Source organism: Urocampus carinirostris, chromosome 13, assembly GCF_059441175.1.
Source record: "Urocampus carinirostris isolate Australia breed hairy pipefish chromosome 13, RoL_Ucar_1.0, whole genome shotgun sequence".
Lineage (NCBI taxonomy): Eukaryota > Metazoa > Chordata > Actinopteri > Syngnathiformes > Syngnathidae > Urocampus > Urocampus carinirostris.
In genome coordinates this window covers 8,304,432-8,316,183 of record NC_142361.1, presented here as the reverse complement: position 1 = coordinate 8,316,183, position 11,752 = coordinate 8,304,432, and the positions used below count along the sequence as shown (strand labels likewise).

Genomic DNA, 11,752 nt, shown 5'->3' with positions numbered 1-11,752 from the left:
ACTTTCAAAATGTTTATATTGATCAAACAACAGAGAGATGACGCCACTCATATTTACTAGTCACAAGCGCCTTCTAATGAGAGATAGAAAGAAAGAGAGAGAGAGATCGAGAGCTGCAAAAAGAGACAGAAAGAAAGAGAAGGAAAGGGGAAGAGAGAACAAAATTAAAAAGTATGATGGAGAAAGAGACAGAGTGAGAGCGAGAGAGAAAAAGACAGAGAAAATGAGAGAAAATAAGAAAATGAGAGACAATGAGAGAAGAGATAAAGGGAGAGAAAAACAAACTGAAACAGAAAGGAAAACAGGGAAAGTATGGGGGATATAGAGTGAAATAGATACATGGAAATAGAGAGAGAGAGAGAGAGAGAGAGAGAGAGAGAGAGAGAGAGAGAGAGAGACCGCTCTAGTCGGTCACTTAAGAGTTTGCGAACGACCCATCACTATAGGTCGGTGGCTGACGTCACCAACCTCATTTTTCAAAACAGACAAGATGGCGGCGCACGCTAGATGGGCCCTGTGCCCGTTGCTACGGACGGCGAGAAATGATACTTTTATTCGGTGTGTACTTCCTAACAGTGCAAAGTATCCTGATTATTTTCTGCGCCAGGTGTGATATTTGTTTAAAGTCAAATGTGTTGTTACACGCACTATTAAGCTTTGCTAACTCGATAGATTGCGACGACATTGAATCCGCTTTTGGAATCCGAAAAGCCTTTCAATTCCCTCTGACTTGATGAACATGAACCATTTTATTTAGTAGTTATAGGCAAGCATATGTCGTGAGTGAATCGCTGCTATCGTCCAGGTCTTAGTGGCATAAACAACAATCATGTTAACTCGCCTGTGATTAAGGGCTATACAAATAAAAATGACTTGACATCAGGTAGCAGCTGGCAATTGCTCCCCTTGTTAATGATTTCAATTTTCCTTGTTGTTATAATACACTTTCTAAACACATCCCGACACCTACTTGCTCACAAAAAAACTGAATAAAAGCAATGATCATTTGTGTAAACAGGTTTGTCCTGCTACTGGCTGGCAACCAGTTCAGTGTCCCCTGAACACTGTCCGAAGATAGCTAGGTTAAGATGCAGCACCGCCGTGATCCTACTGGGGATAAGCGGTGCAGATAATGGACGGAAGTTTTTAATTTAAATATGTGTGGCCAAAAAGACTCTTAAACATGACTTGACATCAGGTAGCAGCTGGTAATCTTTCCATTCATATTTTAGTTAAGCTCGGAGCTGAAATGGGCAAAATGAAATCGGATTAACATAAAAAAAACACCCCATTTATTGGGGAAAAATCCCCAAAAAATCAAAATGTTTATGCCGCACACAATTTGAAATGGTCAAAAAACATATAAAACACGGGGGAGACGTATAAGTTTACATGTATGCTGTTACGCCGCGAAGCAGGACTACACTTTTTAAAGCACGTTTGTGCATTTTATTGACTATTATCTATTTGGTTTAAGGTTTCAAGAGATGGCTGGAAGTTCATACCACACTCATATTCGCAGGAGAGTCCCATCAGAACCCAGAGCCAGAAAAACATACATACAGAGTGAGAATCTTACGATTACTTTTCCCTAAAGGCGTTCCTTACTTTGACCCTACTTATGCGTTTCGTTATTTTTGTAACCCTAGCACGACATATTTCCATCCAGACCGAGGACACCCCAAATCCGAGAAGCTTAAAGTTTCTCCCAGATAAACCAGTTTTAGGAAGTGGAACACTGGATTTTCCCTCTCAGAGCTCAACACACTGTTCAACTTTAGCCAGGTTTGGATTACTTCTCCTTTTTTGGTTTGATTTCACGCTTTAATACTCACAACTGTGCTTTTTCAAAATGGAAACGTTTGACTAAGCAAACTATAACAACAATGCAACTTCTACAGAGACCTCTTTGAAATCGAAGGTGTCAAAAGTGTATTTTTTGGCCCAGACTTCATCACGGTCACAAAAGTAAGTATTGTATTTACTCAGTTCTCCACACTAGTGTGAAATGTTTTATTTGAAGTGGTTCAAGTAGGCAGATTTTCTGCCCGTCTTTCCAAGATATAAGCTGTCATTTTTTGAGGTGGCCAAAGGAGGTTTGCTATAGTGTCAGAGCTAGGGGTGGGGGAATGTCAAACTCTTAGATTCATCGTGATTTTGTCATGAATGAATCTGAATCCATACATAAAATACAAATTTTGAAAATAAGGTGCAACTAAGAAGTGAAATTCTGTTTCTGCCTGGGCACTTTAAGCAGACAGGGAAGTTTGCGCAGTCTTTTGTAAACACGACAGCTTTTCATTCAGACACAATTGTGTCGAAACAGTTTGAATGACTAGATTTGCTGCGCTGATGCTTATCATTAATCTCCTAGAAACCGGCGAGCTTTGTCAGAAACTGAATTCCGCCAGGCGATACTAACCGACATTGTTTTACTTAAAATAATGGTAACTGATGTGTTATTAAGGCATTTACAATTACACTCACCAACGCTGTGTGAGGAATTTTCTGTGTACATAGTCATTTATTAATATAACAATGCTCTTTACCACCAATAAAAAAGGTGATGAATTTTTGAACATGCTTCATTTCATAATACAGGCGACTTCTAAAAAGTAACATTCGCTAACTCTGGGAATCAGTTTCATAAAAAAAGAAAATGAAAAGCAAAATATCTACTTTTAAGCTTTAGATACTCTTCTAGTCATTTGGACTTAAATGTTTTTTGTGTGCTATTTTGTGAGCTGGAAGTTTGCATAAACTGAATTGTGTCTGTGTTTTTGACGTTATGTTGGGTGGGGTGTGGTGATTTTCTTATTGTATATTTAAAGGTGGTATCCGTAATTTGAAGATATATTTTTTGCTGACGCCATCTTCTGGCTGAAATCATTGCAGCATCTGTCAAGCTGGTTGTGTTGCATGAGCAAGTATGTTACTTTCTTAGACACGCTTGAATAAACTCTTTTTCATCTTTTTGGGGTTTCGGTTAGCATTTGGTCTATATTTGAAATTGTCTTTTTCTTACATTAACCATTTTTATCCTTGAATTAAACAAAAAAAAACAAGAGCACATGCATAAAATCACTCACCCCGTCCGTCCCTCCAGTGTAATGCGTTCCACGGCCAGAACACCGATGGTAAAAGTAAGATAAAATCAGATAGGTGCGGTGGAAAAACAATCCTAAAGGCTCTTTGAAATCAGTTGGGCATTGTTAACACATACTTAGTAGAGAAAATATTTTACTCCACCTTTTTATAGACACCTCAAACAATGCTGCCAACCTTTAATATTTTTATGCAGCACTTTGAGTTGCATTTCGGTGTATGAAAAATGTTATACAAATTCATTGTGATTTGATGTGATCAATATACCTGGTTTGTTCTAAACAGATAGATGAGGACTTGGAGTGGACGGACATCAAACGAAATGCCCTCGAGGCCATGGCTAAATTCTTTGAGAGCGGTGACCCCATCACTACAGGAGATGTACCAGTAGAAAGTAGTAGGCATAAGACAAAAACGTAGATGAGGAGCTATCCATTGAAATAATTCAGATTTTGATTCTATTCTTTGTAGGTGTCTCTGAAGACGATGACGAAGTTGTGTTGATGATTAAGGAGCTTCTTGACACCAGAATCAGGTATTGAGCTCAGATAAGTACACTGCAGCGTTTGACATCAAATTTTGTGAGTTTAGGGGAGTCCATGTAAATTCTCCCCGGGAGAAAATCTTGTATTTTTAATTTAAATGATATAGTGTACTTTCTAGAAGCTAGATTTATGATTACCGTGTGCCCTTGTAAATTGTTGAATCAATAATACATTAGTTATGAAAGGCAATGAGAGAGCAAACAAGTCACAGACACAAAGCATGGTAAATGAGACAGGGGTAAGAATAAAGAAATAACTAGTGTTGTTCTTAGAGGTGGGTGGTAACGGAGTACATTTACTCCGTTCCATTTACTTGAGTAAGTTTCTGGACATTTTGTACTTCAAGGAGTATTTTTAAATCCCAATACTTTTACTTGAGTAAATTTGTGAAGAAAAAAATGTACTTTTACTCCGCTACATTAGGCAATATTGAAGTAGTTACTTCAATACTTAATACATCCCCTCCATGTAAGTACGCCTCAGTCTGTCTCCGCTAAAGACCATTTATTTTGACGCAGAACTCCGCCTTGCTCTACCATGTTTAACCAATCAAACGTAGCAGCATCGTCATGTAACCATATTCAACTTCAGAGGGAGGGATTGTTTACGGATAAAACAGATTGAAAATGTCGACTTTGAAAACACAGAAGAGGAGACGCATCCCCGGCCTCATCAAAAGCATGTTACCCGTAAAAAGAGTGCGAAATACCAGCTACAATATCCGATGTCTCCTTCATTTAAGTTCATTGGCTAGTTTGTTGTTCTGCTTGCAAAGCCTGTTAAGTATTGGGGCTTCAAATGTGTTACTTGGTGCTACATGTGCTTAATTTATTTATTTGATTAAATGATTTTCATTTTATTGTTTATTAAAACACTTGAATTTAAGTTAATTGGTTTAATTTACTTTTAAATTAAATGTATGCCTTGTTCATTGGATTGACTTTGATAATTTAATGATCTGATTGGTTGTTTTAAAAAAAAATCAATAAATACGACAATGCTACAGTTACTCAGTACTTGACTAATTTTTTCACCAAGTACTTTTTTTATTTTACTCAAGTAAGAATTTCTGATTTACAAGTATTACCTGAGTAAAACATTTGGCTATTCTACCCACCTCTGGCTGTTCTGAAACTGATGCTGTACTTTTGTATCGTTAAGTAAACAGACCAAGTCACTGATACAAGTTGTAAATTTAAATAAAAGTAATACTTATATGGATGATTTGGTAAATTAAAATACTGAATATCAGTACTGCTGTGTTCGTGATTGCTGCTATGATAATTTGCTTATTCTTCTTCGTTGGTTTACAGGTGGTTATATTGTAACGTGCAATTTATGAGCTACACATACCTGCCGACATTACCGGTTCATGCGTTCGACTACCGCCTTTCGCCCCTTACAAATGCAGACTGAAAATCTGCCACTTTTTCAAATTGAAAAAAAAAAATCTTGACTCGGGACGCTTATTTTAGTTTACGGCTGCTATATTTTGAATGAAGAGTAAGTCTTAACAATTGCATTCGATTTCCGTTTTGGTAGAAGTTTGCCCTTTTCCTTTTAAACATATATATATATATATATATATATATATATATATATATATATATATATATATCCTGGAGATGGATTGTGTTTTGCGCGTAAAAATAGTGTGTGCAATAAATTCTACTTCTTTTCAATAACAAAAGGTTGGCATGTATAGTTAGAATTGAGGCCTGTGTCCACCAAAGGGATATCCTGCTTCGGACAAATTTTTCTAATTTCTTGCAATGGCAGCGCCGCGATTTTACGCTTTGTTGAAAACGCTGAAAATGCGACGAGGTGTTGGGCAGGTTTTCTGCGTGAACCTCTGTGGTCGCCGAGAGTTAAAAAATGTCAAACTTGGGGAAAAACGTGACGGTTGTCAATGTCACATTTTACCCAGCCGACTACTAGCAGTGCAGGCGGTCCATTACAAACAACACCACCAAGACAACCGAGTCAGTAAGCGTGCATATTTTAGCCGGGGGGAGGGGCTGACTGACCAAGATTCGTTCTGACTGACAGATACATAGCACAAATACACACCATGGCACTTGCGATCATTTATATCATGCAAAAGTTATTTTTATTAACTTCTCATTTAGAAATATTTAGAAATATTTCAAAATATTACTACATTTTTATGAGACTCTGGCAGGTCCAACTAAACCCTGGTGGTCCGCCAGAATATTCCTTTGATATGGGAAATGTTGCTACTGTAAATCCTTGGCTAAGGAATGGGTATTTGTCGTCGTATCAACGCAGACCGACCGTTCAGGAGGATGGTGGCGACGTGGTCTTCAAGGGCTTTGTGGACGGCACGGTGCAGCTAAAGCTAGTGGGCTCCTGCACGGGATGCCCAAGCTCCACAGTCACCCTGAAGGGCGGCATTCAGAATATGATGCAGTTCTACATTCCTGAAGTCAAGGCAGTAGAGCAGGTAACTGTCCAAACATTACATTACAATTGCTTTTCCCAATAGAGTGGTACCTCTTCATGTGAGCTTAGTTCGTTCCAGGATCTTGCTCATAGCTTGAATTGCTCGTGTAACAAGGGAATTTTTGTGATCTGGGATTATTAAAAAAAATTGGCCTTTTCACGACCTCCCAAAAGCATCAAAGTGGAGACAAAAAAGCTATAATCTACATCTTAAAAACCCATTCAAATAATAAACATGTTAATATACATTTTTAAAATAAATAAGATGATATTAACAAAACAAAATTTTAGTTTATTATGAGCACTTACCTTATCGAAGTTTTGAGTTTGGTGTGGAGGAAGAGCAGAGGTGTTTGCATGGAAGAGTGACAGTGAAACCTGTAGACCAGGAGTCGGAAACCTTTTTGACCCAAAGAGCTATAAAAGCAAAAAAAAGTTTTATTTTTATGAGAGCCACACCGTATATTTTAAGACAAAATTCAACAAAACCGCCAAACCAGCTCTCCAGACAAAAGCTAATTCTTCTGCACATTTTATTTAACTGTGTGACGTCTGAAGATTTGATCAAATCTATGAACTAATAATAATAATGATGATAATAATAATAATGCCAGAGCCTGTGTCCAATATATAAATAAACCACTTAAAATTTTTCTCCCTCCCACAGTTGACTGGGATTTTTGTCCAAATAGTGGTTTCAAAAGGCACAAGCATAGTTTTATTGTAAAAATGTCACAAAATACTGCAAACAAGGATATTAACGTATTTACTTTTAATGGCTCTGGGCGAGGAGAAAGAGTGTGAGGATATCCTACCGCTCACCCTATCAAATTGCTCTAGGTGTTTGGCTAGGGCTTTTGGGTAAAAAGTTTGTTTTGGGTTAAGTCAAGTCAAGTCATTTTTATTTGTATAGCCCTTAATCACAAGGAGTCTCAAGGGGCTGCACAGACCACAGATTATTGCAAACTACAGACTATTATTACACAATCCCCTGATCTAAAATTTACATGAGGGCAAGGAAAAAAATAATGTGTCTCAACAATGAACATAGATTGTTTAATGAGCTTCCAAATGAAGGATTAGAGATTTACACCCCTTGGGGGTCTTTTGGTATGACACCCTGACTGTTAAACTGTTGTTACAATTGTGTCATGTATATTTACTGGACCAAACTCTATAAGCATTAATATTGTCTCGGCATTGCATGTGCAGCAATCATCTCTACATGTACCGTATTTTCAGAACTATAAGGCGCACCTTAAAGGGTTTTTTTTTTCTTCAAAAGCTGAGCATGTGGCTTATAATACAGTGAGCCTTATATATGGATAAATATTGAGTTGCAAGGTCTCGCAACTAATGCAAGCAGCCGCCGACTAGATTTTCCCCCGTAGGCGAAGTAGTCCGCGGTTTATGCTGGGATATATATACTGACGTTTCATTTCCTAACCAATGTGTCAATCATCATTTGAAATGGTCACTATTGGCTAAAGTTATTCGGAGGTATAGGAGGCGGGTCCTTTTCAGCATTTACAGGCTCGCATAGGCTAAAGCAGGGCAAAACAAAGCTTGCAATTGGCCGAAAAAGTGTGAGTTACACATTTGGTTGCTCTACGGCCTGGAGAAAACATTTTTACTACTGTAGTCTGTATTTTTAAACAGGAATTATGGGGCTAATGAGACAGCTAGCAACAAGCAACGTCTATCGATGCAGATACTTCTCGGCTGATTTTTTCTTTTATTTGTCGGCATTATTGCATGTTTTGGCGTTTGAAAACATTTTACATAGTTGGATTTATTGTACTCACGGATGTAAGAGGACCATGGTTGCGTATTATTGTTGAATGTGATGGCTGCAAGACGACTTTGGTGAGCTACCCCGGCTTTATATTTTCCCAGTGTCTTGTTTCAGACTGATCTTTATGTTTCTGTGATGAGACTATTTTTAAATTCAATTAAATTAAATTCAAAGTGTTTCTTTTCATATGCATAGTAAAAAAACACATTTCCCCGCACAAAGAAATTCTTACTTTGCTGTCCACACAGTTGCCAGCAAAAAAGAAAATAGAAACTAAGAAATGGTTGGCATTTCTTGTATCCTCAGAGTTTAACTTTCCTAATGTGTTATTGGTGACATCGTACAAACACAGTGTTTGTACGTGTCTGAGACATGTATTTGCATCTTTGCGAGCCGTCGGAATGTTAAGAGGTTAATAAGTTTGACTGAACTATCTGACTGTTTTGTTGACGTTCCTAATGTAGCCCCTTTTAGTCAAGTGCGTCTTATGAATGGAAAATATAGGACAAAAAACATTTTTGAGGGTGCGCCTTATAGCCCGGTGCGCCTTATATTCCTGAAAATACGGTAATATAGCGTAGAATAATGTGTATCATCTATCATTCTGTCTATATTAGTAGATAGACAGACTACATATCTATCTATGCATCTACATATCTATCTACCCTTCTATGTATCCATCTACGTACCTACGTATCCATCTACATATCTATCTATGTATCTATCTACCTATCTGCTTATCCAACTACGTATCTGTCTACGTATAGATCTACCCACCTATGTATGTCTACCTACCTACCTGCGTATCTACATTTCTAAGTATCTACAGTACCTATGTTTATATGTATATGTATATATAACTATAGCCTTATTCCCCTTGTTTTATAACATTATCTTCTCTGTTCCTTTATCTTCTTGCTCATACCCTCACTATGTGTAAAACTGGAGTGTCATGCCCAATTTCGTTGTCACAATATGTTAGCCCATTTGTAACAATGACAATAAAGGTACATTCTATTCTATTCTATTCTATTCTATTCTATATCTATCCATGTATATACTTATCTCTCTACTTACAGTATCTACATATATATGTATCTACCTATCGACTTACTTATTTACCTTTGTTTCTTATACCTGCGTATCTACCTACCTCTTTTTCCCCCTTTTGCTCATTTTAAATGTGTGCTAAAATGGAATGTTTTCCTCAAATACTACCCATCATGTATCTTCCTCGTGTTGATGACTATTTTTCCTTTATCATCATCAATCATACTGCCATGAAAACCGTTGTTCAAAGTTGACATTAGTCTGAGAAGCTTCATATTGTTATCGACAAATAGAGCATTTGCATTTGATTTTATAACTCAGAACGGCTACACGTAAAATGGGGGCCAGGTGTACTTACGTTGGCTTGGATCAAAAACAGGTAGCGAGTTCTTTCCTCGTAGTTTAGTCTTTCAGCCAGAACAATGTGTCCTGAAAGGGTATTGGCCATGCTCACTGTGTTGTTGGATTCCTGCAAGGGGCCGAAAAAGTCAGGGGGATGACTAATGAATTTGTGGCGGTTGACAGTGGTTATAGGAACTCTATTTAAAATTTCCTCAAATCATCTCAGTTTGACTGAACTATCTGTTTAGTTGACGTTCCCACTGTCGCGCCTTATATTCCAGTCCGCCTTATGTATGGAAAATATATGACCCAAAAATATTTTTGGGTGGTGCGCCTTATAACCCAGTGCGCCTTATAGTCGTGAAAATACGGTACTAATATATTTAATAGTTGCACACGTTAATTTTATTTCTGAGTCATATATATTCATGAAAAGAGCCATAGGTTCCAGAACACTGCTGTAGACTTCTACATGTTCCTTGTATTTACACGGTTTTTGATAATTTCATATTCTGTGTTCCCTTTAACAATTTTTATACGGAAAAAAATTTAAAAAGACTGAACTCGTTACTCCCATTTCAGCTTTAATCCAGGTCCACTCAGTCACTGGTACCAAACGTCAACATCATCATAGATTGCAATATTGCCCTAGTATTTTCCATAGTCTGCTGCATTGTGTATTTTTATTACTTAATAGGGAAGATTTTCAATCATTAATGTGGGGAGCAATTTGTGTAGGTTTGCAGGTTTGATATTTTGAGAGACTGTTGATGACACAAAATCACCATACACTTAATATTAAAGTTAATACCTTACCTTAAATGGGGTGGCACAGGGGCTTGGTGGATAGCGGCCCCACATTGTGGAGTTTCAGGGTTCAAGTCCATCTACCGCGGCATCCCCGTGTGGAGCTTAAATGTAAGCAGGATTTTTGTTGCAAATCAAAATTGTATACTAAAATTCTCGTGTTTAAAATTGCTTGTATAAAGAGGGTACCACTGAATGTGATTACAATTTAAAAACATATATGGCTAAGTTATGTTATTATGTCTAAAATATGACCGTGAACCCACATTTATAAGTGAAATTCATTTCAAAACTAATGGTCTTTCATCTCCATGCAGGTAGAAGATGAAGTGGATGAAATCAATGCAAAGGTTTTTGAAGAGATTGAAAGAAAATTAAAAGATTAATTGCACATGTGTATCGAATAATTGATCATCTCTCCTTGACATAGAAGAAAAAGAATGAGAGAAATTTTGAGCACTGCTGTGTGTTTATCTGTGCCTGCTATTTATAGCCATGATAGTTTTCCCTTAGGCTATACAAAAATCACCACAACAAGCAAAGGAAGCTAACATGCTGTGAAATTGTTTTTACAAACTGTATCCAAAAATGGTTAACTTTGTGGTATTGCACCTGTGATAGCTGCAAATGTTGTCATATTTATTTTCACTGTGTACAATACATTGTTTTTTGGGAAGATTTTGCAAATGAGTGTGAAACAGAATGCCTACACATGTTTATTGTGTTTCAACTGGGATCTTATGAGTAATGTACACACACAAAAACAGAAATAACAATTGTAATAAGCTGTTGTGTCCATTACATCACAATAAAGTTCAAAGCCAGTGCTCTGACTCAACCATTGTAAAGTTTCCCCCTCTAACATACTTCCTCTATTTAGAAGCATGTTATCAATTTCTGGTTTTAAGATTGCACAATGCAACTAATAATTCATTTTATTACTTACAAAGACTTAACAGTCATGTGTTGTTATCGTCTGTCAGTTGCTTAAATATTGAAACAAGGCAGACATCTAAGTTGAGGGCATCTGCCCATAGTTTGGCCAGAACCCTGCGTATTCCCCATGATTTTGGGGGAACATCTCAATACCACTATAACAAAACAAAAATGACAATATATTCAGTTTTGGCCCTGTTGTTCAATCGGCAGTCTTTCTGTCTTTCTGTGGTTTCATATTGTCATCAGAAATGCATTAAGTGTATGTGGGAAAAAAAGGAATACATTGATAAAACGTCAATTCAACAGTGACTAAATAGTCACTCCTTAACAAAAATGCTGAATTGTAAGTATACGGGTTCCAGATTCCAATTTACAGTCCATGTGAACCATGCTTGTTCAGAAAGAAGTATTAAGAAATAGTGTCGAGAGCGAATCACATAAATTACGATGAATTTTCTGGAGTGCTTGTGCATACTATGTTTTTTGGTTTGAACAAATTTATTGACACTAATAACAGAAAACAATCATGACAATCTCAACAGCAATTAAGCACATTCACAATATTATATTCCAATATGACGTTTTTAACAGCAAACACAATGTGAGGTTTGAACAACCCTTCTCGAAAATCTTACTCCCCCTGGTAGCTTGCAATGGTAGCAACAAAATAAAATGGTCTTAATTGTCATTGATATCCACGTGGTGA

General features: G+C 37.1%; 1 protein-coding gene across 3 annotated transcripts; it reads left to right on the top strand.

Moving 5' to 3' along the window:
• The first annotated feature begins 431 nt into the window (after nucleotides 1–431).
• On the top strand, nucleotides 432–10,934 carry LOC148353656 (NFU1 iron-sulfur cluster scaffold homolog, mitochondrial). 3 transcript variants are annotated; one of them, XM_088351329.1, is made up of 8 exons: nucleotides 432–558; nucleotides 1,478–1,566; nucleotides 1,650–1,785; nucleotides 1,902–1,968; nucleotides 3,391–3,499; nucleotides 3,577–3,640; nucleotides 5,940–6,114; nucleotides 10,425–10,934. In XM_088351329.1, the coding sequence occupies exons 1-8, from the start codon at nucleotides 491–493 to the stop codon at nucleotides 10,491–10,493; spliced, it is 777 nt and encodes a 258-aa protein (XP_088207455.1). In that variant the 5' UTR covers nucleotides 432–490; the 3' UTR covers nucleotides 10,494–10,934. The 3 variants fall into 3 exon arrangements, with proteins under 3 accessions (XP_088207455.1, XP_088207454.1, XP_088207457.1); XM_088351328.1 differs by having other exon boundaries at nucleotides 3,391–3,502; XM_088351331.1 differs by having other exon boundaries at nucleotides 484–607; nucleotides 3,391–3,502.
• The last annotated feature ends 818 nt before the right edge of the window (nucleotides 10,935–11,752 follow it).